Source organism: Rhinoraja longicauda, chromosome 8, assembly GCF_053455715.1.
Source record: "Rhinoraja longicauda isolate Sanriku21f chromosome 8, sRhiLon1.1, whole genome shotgun sequence".
NCBI lineage: Eukaryota > Metazoa > Chordata > Chondrichthyes > Rajiformes > Arhynchobatidae > Rhinoraja > Rhinoraja longicauda.
This window is the reverse complement of record NC_135960.1, coordinates 2,534,734-2,550,568: the sequence shown is the minus strand read 5'-3', so window position 1 is coordinate 2,550,568 and position 15,835 is coordinate 2,534,734. Positions and strand designations below refer to the sequence as shown.

The 15,835-nt window shown below is 48.7% G+C and overlaps 1 protein-coding gene across 4 annotated transcripts in view; it reads left to right on the top strand.

Moving 5' to 3' along the window:
• The window catches only part of dnajb2 (DnaJ heat shock protein family (Hsp40) member B2), a 47,161-nt gene that overhangs the window by 24,944 nt on the left and 6,382 nt on the right, over positions 1–15,835 (top strand). For all 4 annotated transcript variants that reach the window (XM_078403265.1, XM_078403262.1, XM_078403264.1 and 1 more), the window contains exon 8: positions 3,272–3,342. In XM_078403265.1, coding sequence (XP_078259391.1) covers positions 3,272–3,342 — 71 coding nt within the window. The remainder of the gene's footprint in view (positions 1–3,271; positions 3,343–15,835) is intronic.

Below are 15,835 nucleotides of genomic sequence, written 5' to 3'. Positions count from 1 at the left end.
TGAAATAACTACAAAAAAGCTGTTCAGATATACTAAGTAGGTCAGGCCACATCATTTTAATGAGAAACAGTTAGTGTTCACCAAGATTCTTCAATTAAAAAAACAATGTGCTGGAGTAACTCAGTGGGTCAGGCAGCATCTGTGGAGAACATGGATAGGTGACATTTCACAGAGTGCTGGAGTAACTTCAGGCAGCATCTCTGGAGAACATAGATAGGTGACATTTTGGGTAGGGACCCATCTTCAGTCTTGGCTTCTGTTGTAAACTAAAACTCAAACATTGGTGTGGCACGGTGGTGCAGCGGTAGAGTTGCTGCCTCCCAGCACCAGAGACCTGTGTTCGATCCTGACTACGGGCGCTGTTTTGTACGGAGTTTGTACGTTCCCCCCTCCGGTGGCTCCGGTTTCCTCCCACACTCCGAAGACGTGCAGGTTTGTAGGTTAATTGGCTCTGGTAAAATTGCCCCTAGAGTAGAGGATGTGGATGGGAAAGTAGGTTAACCTCTATCCTGGATCTGTACATGTGGATGGCTCGTTGGTAATAGACAATAGACAATAGGTGCAGGAGTAGGCCATTCGGCCCTTCGAGCCAGCACCGCCATTCAATGTGATCATGGCTGATCATTCTCAATTAGTATCCCGTTCCTGCCTTCTCCCCATACCCCCTGACTCCGCTATCCTTAAGAGCTCTATCTAGGTCTCTCTTGAATGCATTCAGAGAATTGGCCTCCACTGCCTTCTGAGGCAGAGAATTCCACAGATTTACAACTCTCTGACTGAAAAGGTTTTTCCTCATCTCCGTTCTAAATGGCCTACCCCTTATTCTTAAACTGTGGCCCCTGGTTCTGGACTCCCCCAACATTGGGAACATATTTCCTGCCTCCAACGTGTCCAACCCCTTAGTAATCATATATCATTCTTTTCTTTGACTGGTTATCACACAAAAAAAGCTTGTCATTGTATCTCGGTACACGTGACAATAATAAACTACACCAAACTATTGTACTAGTAAACTAGTGATCAATGCAGAGTCTCTTGCCCAGAGTAAGCGAATCGAGGACCAGAGGACATAGATGTAAGGTGAGGGGGAAAAGATTTAATAGGAATCTGAGGGGCAACTTTTTCACACAAAGTGTGGTGGGTGTATGGAATGAGCTGCCAGAGGAGGTAGTTGAGGCAGGAACTATCCCAACGTTTGGCCGCGGGACGTATCAGTGCCCGGTGCGGCTCGGCCGTTGGACTTAACATCGCCCGGTGTGGCTGCGGGACGTTTCGGTGCCCGGGGCGGCTCGGCCGCGGAGCCTTCCATCCCCTTGCGGGGGCTGTGCGTGTCGTTTGCCTCGGTAGGGGTCGAGCTGCCTGTCCGTGGGTGCGGGGGGAGGAGAGGGGAAGTTTTGTTGCCTCCATCACAGTGAGGGGGCGTTTGGAGTCACTGTGATGGATGTTTGTGTTGGGGTCGGGTGTCCTGTGTTCTTTTCTTTTTTGCTGTGTTTTGTGTGACTGCTGAAATTTCGCTCGGTGTTGTGCCGAGTGACAATAAAGTTATGTTATGTTATGTTATGTTATGTTATGTTTAAGAAACAGTTAGACAAGTATATGGATAGGACGGGTTTGGAGAGATATGGACCAAACACAGGCAGGTGGGACCAGTGTTATGACGACATTTATTTCACAAAATGCTTGAGTAACTCAGCAGGTCAGGCAGCATCTCAGGAGAGAAGGAATGGGTGACGTTTTGGGTCGAAACTGAATAAGGGTCTCGACCCGAAACGTCACCCATTCCTTCTCTCCTGAGATGCTGCCTGACCTGCTGAGTTACTCCAGCATTTTGTGAAATAAATACCTTCGATTTGTACCAGCATCTGCAGTTATTTTCTTACGCTAGTGTAACGACGACATGTTGGCAGGTGTGGGCACGTTGAGCCAAAGGGCCTCTTTCCACACGATAGCACTCTATGACTCTATAATATTTGGCTAAACTAGTAAACTAGAGATCAATAGTTGGCTGAATTAGTAAACTGGAGATCAATAGTCGGAGTTGACTCAGTGGGCTGAAGATCTGTTTCCACTCTGTATCTCTAAACTAAACTAGTGTGAATGGGGTGATTGCTAGTCGGCACGGACTCAGTGGGCCTAGTTGTACGTTCTCCCTGTGACCGCGCGGGTTTTCTCCGGGTACTCCGGTTTCCTCCCACACTCCAAAGATGTACAGGTTTGTAGGTTAATTGGCTTTGATAAAAATTGTACATTGTCCCTAGTGCGTAGTATAGTGCTAGTGTACGGGTTGACCGCCGGTCGGTGTGGACTCAGTGGGCCGAAGGGCCTGTTTCTGCACTGTACCTCTAAAGTCTAAAGGTAAAGTCGGAAGGTGATTGTTGGTCAGCACAGATTCAGTGGGCTGAAGGGCCTGTTTCCACACTGTGTCTCTAAACTAAACATTCGGTTCCATGGTCCCATCAAAACGCATTGGATGAAGTTTTGATCCTACAAAAAGCTTAAAATACCCGACAAGGCAGGTGAACTTTGTTCCAATGACAGCTCGTGCTTCGAGTGAACTATGTTCAATAATACCAAACAGCTGGAGTGCATCGGAATAGTGCGCGTTTCCTCAAAGGGTCGGCACGGTGGCGCAGCGGTAGAGTCGCTGTCTTACAGCGCTTGCAGCGCCGGAGACCCGGGTTCCATCCCGACTACGGGCGCCGTCTGTACGAGATTGCACGTTCTCCCCGTGACCTGCGTGGGTTTTCTCCGAGATCTTCGGTTTCCTCCCACACTCCAAAGACGTCCAGGTTTGTAGGTTAATTGGCTTGGTGTAAATGTGTAAATTGTCCCCAGTGTGTGTAGGATAGTATTAGTGTGCGGGGATCGCTGGGCGGCGCGGACCCAGTGAGCCGACAGCCAAATACAATACAATACAATACAATACAATATATGTTTATTGTCATTGTACAGGGGTACAACGAGATTGGGAATGCGCCTCCCATACGATGCAATAAATTAATTAGTTAACAAATAAATTCGTTAATAAATTAACTTACAAACCTTGTATGTCTTTGGAGTGTGGGAGGGAAACGAGAGAAACCCCACGCAGGTCACGGGGAGAACGTACAAACTCCGTACCGACAGCACCCGTAGTCGGGATGGAACCCGGGCCTCCGGCGCTGTGAGGCAGCAACTCTACCCTCTGCGCCACCGTGCTGCCGTTACCCAAATGGATTTACTTTTCCGTGCTGTATCTATAAACTAATCAATAACTCGGTTTGTCTCCCAGGATTGTGGAGAACGGTGAAGAGAGGGAGGAGGTGGAGGAGGACGGGCAGCTGAAGTCAGTTCGAGTGAACGGTAAGCGGGATAAGAAGCTGGTGAGAAACTAGAGCGCTTGGTGGCCCGAAGGCCGGCAGCCGCAGGGAGAAGCTGGGGAAGAGCTAGCGAAGAGATTGAGAGGGAACCGACCGCACTGCAGCCAGACCGGAGGTCTAGAACTCACCAGTCGTTAGGAACCGTGATTAGAGACGTTCAGCCGTACACCCAAGAATCTGGAATAATTATATTGTAGAAATAAAGACACATCTTCCCTTCCCCTCCCTCCCTCCCGTCTGCGTTTATTCTCAATGGAACCAATTAGTTTTAACAACCGGCTGTTTCCACCACCATCTAGATCAATCGTACTGAAGGGTCCCGACCCAAAACGTCACCCTTTCCTTCTCTCCAGAGTTGTTGCCTGTCACCTATCCATGTTCTCCAGAAATGCTGCCTGACCCAGGGTCAAGCATCATCTCTGGAGGACACGGATAGGTGACGCCTCACAGAGTGCTGGAGTAACTCAGCGGGTCAGGCAGCATCTGTGGAGAACATGGATAGGTGACGTTTCACAGAGTGCTGGAATAACTCAGCGGGTCAGGCAGCATCTCTGGAGAACATGGATAGGTGACATTTTGGGCCGAGACCAGTCTGAAGAAGGTGTCTCGCCCCGAAAAGCCACCTATTCCTTTTCTCCACAGGTGCAACCTGACCCGCTGTTACTCCAGCTTATGAGTCCATCTTGGGTTTAAACCAACACCCGCAGTTCTACCCTACACCAGCGGGTTAGTTGAGTTTAGTGCAGTGACACAGTGTGGAAACAGGACCTTCAGCCCACTGAATCTGTGCTGACCAACAATCACCTTCCGACTTTTCCTTTAGTCTTTAGAGGTGCAGTGCGGAAGCAGGCCCTTCGGCCCACCGAATCCACACCGGCCAGCGGTCACACCGTTCACTAGCACTATCCTACGCACTGGGGACAATGTACAATTTTTATCAAAGCCAATTAACCTACAAACCCGTACATCTTTGGAGTGGGGGGAAACCGGAGCACCCGGAGAAAACCCACGCAGGTCACGGGGAGAACGTGCAACTAGTTCTACGTACACTAGTTCTGTCCTACACACTCGAGTCAATTTACAGAAGCCCATTCACCTCCGAACCTGCATGTCTTTGGAATAAGGGAGGAAACCGGAGCACCCGGAGAAAACCCACGCGGTCACAGGGAGAACTTGTACACAGCACCTGTAGTCTGGTTTGAACCCGGGTCTCTGGCGCTGTGAGGCAGCAGCTCTACCGTTGCACCACTGTGCCTGGACCCTGAGCTCCAGAACTCCATCACCATACCTGCATGCCTCTCCCTACTCCAAATGCATTTTATAAACTACCTCTTTGACCCATCCGATTATTTCCATCTTCCAAGATGGCGGCCAACACAGGCGGCTATGTGCGTGCTGGCCACAGAAGCAGATCTACAATCACATATTACAATCGCTCCACTCTCTTACATCTCTACTCCTAAACACTGTGAACGGCTCGATTGTAATCATGTACCGTCTTTCCGCTGACGGTCAGCAGGCGACAAAAACCTTTCACTGTACCTCGGTAGATGTAACAATGAACCAAACTCATCTGGACGGACTAAAACATTCAATAAACCGACTCGCACACCTCTGTCCTTTAATAAACAGACCAGATTGGACCCGAGCAGTGGGATGAGTGTTTAATAAGTACCCTCTTCCTCTCAGGTTGTCCCTCAGAGTCGGGGATGAGGGTTATGGACCAAGCGCAGGCAGGTGGGACTAGTGTAGCTGGGACATTGTTGGCCGGTGTGGGCGAGTTGGGCCGAAGGGCCTGTTTCCACACTGTATCACTCTGTGATGACTTGCTGGTGGTTCTGCTAGCGAGTCCAGTGTGGGATCGAGCCAGTCCACAAGTCCACCCTCCCATTCTCATAAGGTCATAAGGAATAGGAGTAGAATTAGGCCATTTGGCCCTTCAAGTCTACTCCACTATTCAATCATGGCTGGTCTATCTTGCCCACACCCCTCTCCCCGTAACCTCTGACACCCGCACTAATCACGAATCTATCTATCTCTGCGTTAAAAATATCCACTGTTGGCCTCCACAGTCCACTGTGACAGAAAATTCCACAGATTCACCACCCTCTGACTAAAGAAATTTCTCCTCATCTCCTTCCGAAAAGAACGTCCTTTAATTCTAAGGCTGTGCCCTTTGGTCCTAGACTCTCCCACCAGTGGAAACATCCTCTCCACATCTACTCTATATCCAAGTTTTGCACTATCCTGTATGTTTCAATGAGGCCCCCCCTCATTCTTCTAGGCTCCAGCAGGTACACATCCCACTATGTACAACACAAAGGGTTGGGTGGATGCATTGGAGTTAAGAGTCAATGCTTTGCTAATGGTGAAAGGGGCCTTGCATCGTACTGTGGTAACCCAAAGTAGGAGGAAGTATTCCCCCAGCATCGACTGTCACTGCAGTGAGGGTTAATCGGAGAGATGCAGTGAAGAGGGAGGCCATTCAACCCATCACGCTGATGCTGACTCTTTGAAGGAACGCCCTATAGATTTTAGACTTTAGAGAAACAGCGTGGAAGCAAGCCCTTTGGCCCACCGAGCCCACGCTGGCCAGCGACCACCCAGTACACTAACCTACACACACTTGGGACAATTTGACAATTCTTTACCAAAGCCAAATGAACCTACAAACCTGCACGTGTTTGGAGTGTGGGAGGAAACCGGAGAAAACCCACGCAGCCACGGGGAGAACGTGCAAACTCCGTACAGGCAGTAGCCGTAGTCAGGATCGAAGCCGCTTCTCTGACGCTGTGAGGCAGCAACTCTACTGCTGTGCCACCGTGCCGGCCTTACACTACTGGATTTTGGGCGGTCACTGTGGTGCAGCGGTAGAGTTAATTGGCTTGGTAAATGTAAAAATTGTCCCTAGTGGGTATGGGATAGTGTTAATGTGTGGGGATCGCTGGTCAGTGGGCCGAAAGGGCCTGTTTCCGCACTGTATCTCTAAACTAAACAACTGTTCCAGTCTTCTTCCAAATTGTCCTGCTAATTTTTACTTTGGTTTAGTTTATTAAGATTATTAAGGGGTTGAACGCGTTAGAGGCAGGAAACATGTTCCCAATGTTGGGGGAGTCCAGTTTAAGAATAAGGGGTAGGCCATTTAGAACGGAGATGAGGAAAAACTTTTTCAGTCAGAGAGTTGTGAATCTGTGGAATTCTGCCTCAGAAGGCAGTGGAGGCCAATTCTCTGAATGCATTCGAGAGAGCTAGATAGAGCTCTTAAGGATAGTGGAGTCAGGGGATATGGGGAGAAGGCAGGAACGGGGTACTGATTAAGAATGATCAGCCATGATCACATTGAATGGTGGTGCTGGCTTGAAGGGCTGAATGGCCTCCTCCTGCACCTATTGTCTATTACCAACGAGCCATCCACAGTGTACAGATCCAGGATAGAGGTTAACCCACTTTCCCATCCACGTCCTCTAGGGGCAATTTTACCAGAGCCAATTAACCTATAAACCTGTACGTCTTCGGAGTGTGGGGGGGAAACCGAAGCCCCCGGAGAAAACCCACGCGGTCACCTATTGTCTATTGTCTATTGTTTAGAGATACAGCGTAGAAAGAAACGGGCCTTTCAGCCCACCAGGTCCGCACCGATCAATGATCACCCATACACTAGTTTTACGTTCACCCAGTTTCCCATCCTACACTCTCGGGGCAAGTTTACTGAACCCAACTAACCGACAAACCTGTCCGTCTTTGGAGTGCGGGAGGAATACAGAGCACTGGGAGAAAACCTATGTGGTCACAGACAGCCCCCGTAGTCGAGATGGAACCCGGCTCTCTGGCTCAAGGAGGCAGCAACTTCACTGCTGCTCCTCGTTCCATTCCCACCCACTCCAGGAATTCTCCTCATTCCATTCCCACCCACTCCTGTTCTTTAGTAAAACATCCCAAACTGGTCACTGACCCTCCTGTTAGTGTACCAATTCCTCGAATGCAAAAAGTGGGATCTGTGAGTAGCGATGGTTTAGTTTTGTTTATTATTGTCTTAATAATAGTTTATTATTATTAGTTAATTATCTATTATTATTATCTCATTTATACATGTATACAATATCACGAGAGGAATAGATCGGGTAGATGCACAGAGTCTCTTGCCCAGAGTAGGGTAATCGAGGACCAGAGGACATAGGTTCAAGATGAAGGGGAAAAGATTTAATAGGAATCTGAGGGGTAACCTTTTCACACAGAGGATGGTGGGTGTATGGAACGAGCTGCCGGAGGAGGTAGTTGAGGCTGGGACTATCCCATCGTTTAAGAAACAGTTGGACAGGTTCATGGATAGGACAGGTTTGGAGGGATATGGACCAAGCGCAGGCAGGTGGGACTAGTGTAGCTGGGACGTTGTTGGGCAAGTTGGGCCGTAGGGCCTGTTTCTATGCTGTATCACTCTATGACTCTATTGTCACATGTACTGAGGTACAATGAAATAGACAATAGACAATAGACAATAGGTGCAGGAGTAGGCCATTCAGCCCTTCGAGCCAGCACCGCCATTCAATGCGATCATGGCTGATCACTCTCAATCAGTACCCCGTTCCTGCCTTCTCCCCATACCCCCTCACTCCGCTATCCTTAAGAGCTCTATCCAGCTCTCTCTTGAAAGCATCCAACGAACTGGCCTCCACTGCCCTCTGAGGCAGAGAATTCCACACCTTCACCACTCTCTGACTGAAAAAGTTCTTCCTCATCTCCGTTCTAAATGGCCTACCCCTTATTCTCAAACTGTGGCCCCTTGTTCTGGACTCCCCCAACATTGGGAACATGTTATCTGCCTCTAATGTGTCCAATCCCCTAATTATCTTATATGTTTCAATAAGATCCCCCCTCATCCTTCTAAATTCCAGTGTATACAAGCCCAATCGCTCCAGCCTTTCAACATACGACAGTCCCGCCATTCCGGGAATTAACCTAGTGAACCTACGCTGCACGCCCTCCATAGCAAGAACATCCTTCCTCAAATTTGGAGACCAAAACTGCACACAGTACTCCAGGTGCGGTCTCACCAGGGCCCGGTACAACTGTAGAAGGACCTCTTTGCTCCTATACTCAACTCCTCTTGTTACGAAGGCCAACATTCCATTGGCTTTCTTCACTGCCTGCTGAACCTGCATGCTTCCTTTCATTGACTGATGCACTAGGACACCCAGATCTCGTTGAACTCCCCCTCCTCCTAACTTGACACCATTCAGATAATAATCTGCCTTTCTATTCTTACTTCCAAAGTGAATAACCTCACACTTATCTACATTAAACTGCATCTGCCATGTATCCGCCCACTCACACAACCTGTCCAAGTCACCCTGCAGCCTTATTGCATCTTCCTCACAATTCACACTACCCCCCAACTTAGTATCATCTGCAAATTTGCTAATGGTACTTTTAATCCCTTCGTCTAAGTCATTAATGTATATCGTAAATAGCTGGGGTCCCAGCACCGAACCTTGCGGTACCCCACTGGTCACTGCCTGCCATTCCGAAAGGGACCCATTTATCCCCACTCTTTGCTTTCTGTCTGTCAACCAATTTTCTATCCATGTCAGTACCCTACCCCCAATACCATGTGCCCTAATTTTGCCCACTAATCTCCTATGTGGGACCTTGTCGAAGGCTTTCTGAAAGTCGAGGTACACCACATCCACTGACTCTCCCTTGTCAATTTTCCTAGTTACATCCTCAAAAAATTCCAGTAGATTTGTCAAGCATGATTTCCCCTTCGTAAATCCATGCTGACTCGGAATGATCCCGTTACTGCTATCCAAATGCTCAGCAATTTCGTCTTTTATAATTGACTCCAGCATCTTCCCCACCACTGATGTCAGACTAACTGGTCTATAATTACCCGTTTTCTCTCTCCCTCCTTTCTTAAAAAGTGGGATAACATTTGCTATCCTCCAATCCACAGGAACTGATCCTGAATCTATAGAACATTGAAAAATGATCTCCAATGCTTCCACTATTTCTAGAGCCACCTCCTTAAGTACTCTGGGATGCAGACCATCAGGCCCTGGGGATTTATCAGCCTTCAGTCCCATCAGTCTACCCAAAACCATTTCCTGCCTAATGTGGATTTCCTTCAGTTCCTCCATCACCCTAGGTTCTCCGGCCCCTAGAACATTTGGGAGATTGTGTGTATCTTCCTCAGTGAAGACAGATCCAAAGTAACGGTTTAACTCGTCTGCCATTTCTTTGTTCCCCATAATAAATTCCCCTGCTTCTGTCTTCAAGGGACCCACATTTGCCTTGACTATTTTTTTCCTCTTCACGTACCTAAAAAAACTTTTGCTATCCTCCTTTATATTATTGGCTAGTTTACCCTCGTACCTCATCTTTTCTCCCCGTATTGCCTTTTTAGTTAACTTTTGTTGCTCTTTAAAAGAGTCCCAATCCTCTGTCTTCCCACTCTTCTTTGCTATGTTATACTTCCTCTCCTTAATTTTTATGCTGTCCCTGACTTCCCTCGTCAGCCACAGGTGTCTCTTACTCCCCTTAGAGTCTTTCCACCTCTTTGGAATAAATTGATCCTGCAACCTCTGCATTATTCCCAGGAATACCTGCCATTGCTGTTCTACCGTCTTCCCTGCTAGGGCCTCCTTCCAATCAATTTTGGCCAGCTCCCGCCTCATGCCTCTGTAATCCCCTTTGCTATACTGTAATACCGACACTTCCGATTTTCCCTTCTGCCTTTCCATTTGCAGAGTAAAACTTATCATGTTGTGATCACTGCCTCCTAATGGCTCTTTTACCTCTAGTCCCCTTATCAGATCAGGATCATTACACAACACTAAATCCAGAATTGCCTTCTCCCTGGTAGGCTCCAGTACAAGCTGTTCTAAGAATCCATCTCGAAGGCACTCTACAAACTCTCTTTCCTGGGGTCCATTTCCAACCTGATTTTCCCAGTCTACCTGCATGTTGAAATCTCCCATAACCACAGTAGCATCACATTTTTGACACGCCAATTTTATCTCCTGATTCAACTTGCACCCTATGTCGAGGCTACTGTTTGGGGGCCTATAGATAACTCCCATTAGGGTCTTTTTACCCTTACAATTTCTCATTTCTATCCATACTGATTCAACATCTCCTGATTCTATGTCACCCCTTGCAAGGGAATGAATATCATTCCTTACCATCAGAGCAACCCCACCCCCTCTGCCCACCTGTCTGTCTTTTCTATACGTTGTGTACCCCTGGATATTCAGTTCCCAGCCCTGGTCCTCTTGTAACCATGTCTCAGTGATCCCTACAACATCATACTTGCCCATGACTAACTGAGCCTCAAGCTCATCCACTTTATTTTTTATACTACGCGCATTTAAGTACAACACTTTAACTTCTGTATTTACCTCCTCTCTCACATCGTTCACAATTGGCCCTGCCCTTAATTTCTTTTCCGCTCTAGAACTTCTGTTCCCATTCTTCCGAGAGTCTTTTGCAATATCTCCTGTATTCCCTTTTACCTCATCTTCATATTCACAATTTGTTAACCCCTCCCCCCCACTACTTAGTTTAAAGCCACAGGTGTCACACTAGCAAACCTGCCTGCCAGAATGTTTGTCCCCCTGCTGTTAAGATGCAACCCGTCCCTTTTGTACAAGTCACCCCTAGCCCAGAAGAGATCCCAGTGGTCCAGAAATCGAAATCCCTGCTCTCTGCACCAGCCCCTCAGCCATAAATTCATACCCTCTATCTCTCTGTTCCTGGCCTCACCAGCACGAGGTACCGGTAGCAGTCCAGAGATAACCACCTTCGACGTCCTACTTCTCAGTGCTTTTCCCAACTCTCTAAACTCCCGCTGTAGCACCTCCTTCCTCTTCCGCCCGACGTCATTCGTGCCCACGTGCACAACGACTTCAGGTTGATCGCCTTCCCTCACTAGGATTTTCTGAAGCCGGTCTGTGATGTGTTGAACCCTGGCACCAGGGAGGCAACAGACCATCCTCAAGTCCCTCCTGCTGCCACAGAATCTTCTGTCCGTCCCTCGGACTATGGAGTCACCGACCACTACGGCTCTTCCAGACTTCGGTCTCCCCTGTCGAGTATCCTTGCCAACAGGTCCGCCACTCGGACTGGAAACGTCTTCTGCCCCGACAGTTCCCAAGAGGGTATACCTATTTGCAATAGGCACAGCCACCGGGGTCTCCTGTAGTCCACGTCCACTCCCCCCTGAAACAGTCTCCCACCTTCGCTCGACCTGGACCCTTGGCGTGACAGCCTCACAATAGGTCCTGTCGAGGAAACTCTCGCATTCTCGGATGGCCCTGAGGTCATCCAACTGCCTCTGCAACTCCACCACACGTCCCTTCAGGAGCTGCACCTGGACACAGTTCTTGCAGGTGTAGCTCCCAGAAGCTCCAGCGACGTCCCTGTCTTCCCACATCCTGCAGGAAACACACCGCACCAACTTTTCCGCCATCACCTTGTGCCTATAACCAGCTCTGGCTTAAAACAATGGTATCCTCCTCACCTCAGCCTCCTCGCCGAAGACTCGCAGCCAAAGACTCGCACTTCCCTCACTGGGCACTTCCCTCACTGGGCACTTCCCTCACTGGGCACTTCCCTCACTGGGCACTTCCCTCACTGGGCACTTCCCTCACTGGGCACTTCCCTCACTGGGCACTTCCCTCACTGGGCACTTCCCTCACTGGGCACTTCCCTCACTGGGCACTTCCCTCACTGGGCTGCACCCTTTTGCAAGTATTGCTTATATTACCAATTAAATTGCCTGATTGTCCAATTTACCTGACTTCTCACTTAAACTGGCACTTACTTTAGTGCTCAGCCAACGGGCGTCCTTGCTCTGCTCCCGGACTTTTGAAATTGACTACTAGCTTCCTTTTGGCGCTCTTTTTAAACTGCCTGCTCAACTGTGATTGGCACTTACTTTAGTGCTCAGCCAACGGGCGTCCTTGCTCTGCTCCCGGACTTTTGAAATGCTTCTTGTTTGTGTATAGACCTGCTCAGTTACCCCAGAACTTTGTGTATAGACCTGCTGAGTTACCCCAGCACTTTGTGTATCTGTCTCCACCTATATCCTTCCTTTGTCCCGCCCCCCTGACATCAGTCTGAAGAAGGGTCTCGACCCGAAACGTCACCCATTCCTTCTCTCCTGGGATGCTGCCTGACCTGCTGAGTTACTCCAGCACTTTGTGAATAAATACCTTTGATTTGTACCAGCATCTGCAGTTATTTTCCTAGACTGCTTCTTAGTTGTATGCTATCCAGTCAAAGAATAGACTATACATGATTACAATCAAGCCGTCCACAGAGTATAGATACAGGATAAAGGCAATAACGTTTAATGCAAGATAAAGTCCGATTAAAAATAGTCCAAAGGGCTCCAATGAGGTAGATGGGAAGTCAAGACCACTCTCTAGCTGATGAGAGAATGGTTCAGTTGCCTGATAACAGCGGGGAAGAAATGGTCCCATAAACTGTTCCATTCACACAGAGGGTGGTTGGGTGTATGGAACAAGCTGCCAGAGGAGGTAGTTGAGGTTGGGACTATCCCATCGTTTAAGAAGCAGTTGGACAGGTACATGGATAGGACAGGTTTGAAGGGATATGGACCAAACGCAGGCAGGTGGGACTAGTGTAGCTGGGACATTGTTGGCTGGTGTGGGTGAGTTGGGCCAAAGGGCCTGTTTCCACACTGTATCACTCTATGACTCTACCTATCTGGAGGTGTGCGTTTTCACACTTCTGTACCTCTTGCCTGATGGGAGAGGTGGAGAAGGGGGTGAGACTGGTCCTTGATTATGCTGCTGGCCTTGCCGAGGCAGCGTGAAGTGTAGATGGAGTCAATGGTTGGTTTGTGTGATGGGCTGGGCTGCGGCCACAATTCTCTGCACTTTCTTGCTTCTGGGGCCTGGAGTGGGTGGTGTGGTGGTGCCCGAGGACCTGGAGAGCTGGAGTAGAAATATAGAAACAGAAAATAGGTGCAGGAGTAGGCCATTCGGCCCTTCGAGCCAGCACCACCATTCAATATAATCATGGCTGATGATCCAGAATCAGTACCCCTTTCCTGCTTTTTCCCCATATCCCTTGATTCCGTTAGCCCTAAGAGCTAAATCTAACTCTTTCTTGAAAACATCCAGTTGAATTGGCCTCCACTGCCTTCTGAGGCAGAGAATTCCACAGATTCACAACTCTCTGACTGAAAAAGTTTTCCCTCATCTCAGTTCTAAATGGCCTACCCCTTATTCTTAAACTGTGGCCCCTTGTTCTGGACTCCCCCAACATTGGTAACATGTTTCCTGCCTCTAACGTGTCCAACCTCTTAATAATCTTATACGTTTCGATAAGATCCCCTCTCATCCTTCTAAATTCCAGTGTATACAAGCCTAGTCGCTCCAGTCTTTCAACATACGACAGTCCCGCCATCCCGGGAATTAACCTAGTGAACCCACGCTGCACGCGTAGAGGATGTGGGAGGAAACTAGAGCACCTGGAGGAAACCCACGCGGTCACTGGGCGAACGTGAAATTGTGAAAACACTTTTGAATAGTGAAAGGTCTGGATAGAATGGATGTGGAATGAATGTTTCCACTAGTGGGAGAGTCTAGGACCAGAGGTCACAGCTTCAGAATAAAAGGACGTACCTTTAGGAAAGATACGAAGAAGAATTTCTTTAATTAGAGGGTGAAAGATCTATGGAATTCAATGCTACAGAAGGCTGTGTAGGCCAATGGATATTTTTAAGGCAGAGATTCTTGATTAGTACGGGTGTCCAGGGTTATGGGGAGAAGGCAGGAGAATGGGATTGAGAGGGCAAGATAGATCAGCCATGATTGGATGGTGGAGCAGACGATGGGCCGAATGGCCTCATTCTTCTCCTATCCCTCATGAACGTGCAAACTCCGCACACAGTCAGCACCTGAGGTTGGTTTTGAATTGGGGCCTCTGGCACTGTGAGGCAGCAGCTCTACCCACTGCACCACTGCGCAGTAGGATACGGGTCAGAATCACAGAGGTGTGCAGCCCTTGGATGGGACGTCTTCATGAGGTCATCAGTGATAGGAGCAGAATTAGGCCATTCAGCCCATCAAGTCTATGCCATTCACTCAAGGCTGATCTATCTCAGCCCCATTCTCCTGCCTTCTCCCCATAACCCCTGGAGCTACTGCCTTTCAGCGCCAGAGACCCGGGTTCCATCCTGAACACGGGTGCTGTCTGTACGGAGATTGTACGTTCTCTCGTGACGTTGTGGGTTTTCGCCCACACTCCAAAGACGTGCAGGTTTGTAGACCATTTAGAAGGATGAGAGGGGATCTTATCGAAACGTATAAGATTATTAAGGGGTGGGACACGTTAGAGGCAGGAAACATGTTCCCGATGTTGGGGGAGTCCAGAACCAGGGGCCACAGTTTAAGAATAAGGGGCAAGCCATTTAGAACTGAGATGAGGAAAAACATTTTCAGTCAGAGAGTTGTGAATCTGTGGAATTCTCTGCCTCAGAAGGCAGTGGAGGCCAATTCTCTGAATGCATTCAAGAGAGAGCTAGATAGAGCTCTTAAGGATAGCGGAGTCAGGGGGTATGGGGAGAAGGCAGGAACGGGGTACTGATTGAGAATGATCAGCCATGATCACATTGAATGGTGGTGCTGGCTCGAAGGGCCGAATGGCCTCCTCCTGCACCTATTGTCTATTGCCTCCCACATTCCAAAGACATGCAGGTTTGTAGACAACAGACAATAGGTGCAGGAGGAGCCAGCACCGCCATTCAATGTGATAATGGCTGATCATCCACAATCAGTACCCCGTTCCTGCCTTCTCCCCATACCCCTTGACACGGTAGCGCAGCGGTAGAGTTGCTGCTTTACAGCGAATGCAGCGCCGGAGACTCAGGTTCGATCCTGACTACGGGTGCTGCACTGTGAGGAGTTTGTACGTTCTCCCCGTGACCTGCGTGGGTTTTCTCCGAGATCTTCGGTTTCCTCCCACACTCCAAAGACGTACAGGTATGTAGGTTAATTGGCTGGGTAAATGTAAAAATTGTCCCTAGTGGGTGTAGGATAGTGTTAATGTGCAGGGATCGCTGGGCGGCACGGACTTGGTGGGCCGAAAAGGCCTGTTTCCGGCTGTATATATATGATATGATATGATACTCCACTATCTTTAAGAGCTCTATCTCACTCGCTCTTGAAAGCATCCAGAGAATTGGCCTCCACTGCCTTCTGAGGCAGAGAATTCCACAGATTTACAACTGTCTGACTGAAAAAAAAAATCCTCATCTCCGTTCTAAGTGGCCTACCCCTTATTCATAAACTGTAGGTTAATTGTCTTGGTATAAGTGTAAATCTGTCCCTAGTGTGTCAGGTGGCGTTAGTGTGCGGGGATCGTTGGTCGGCAGGGGCTCGGTGGGGTTAGGAGAATGGGAGATGCAACGAGACCTGGGTGTCGTGGTACACCAGTCATTGAAAGTAGGC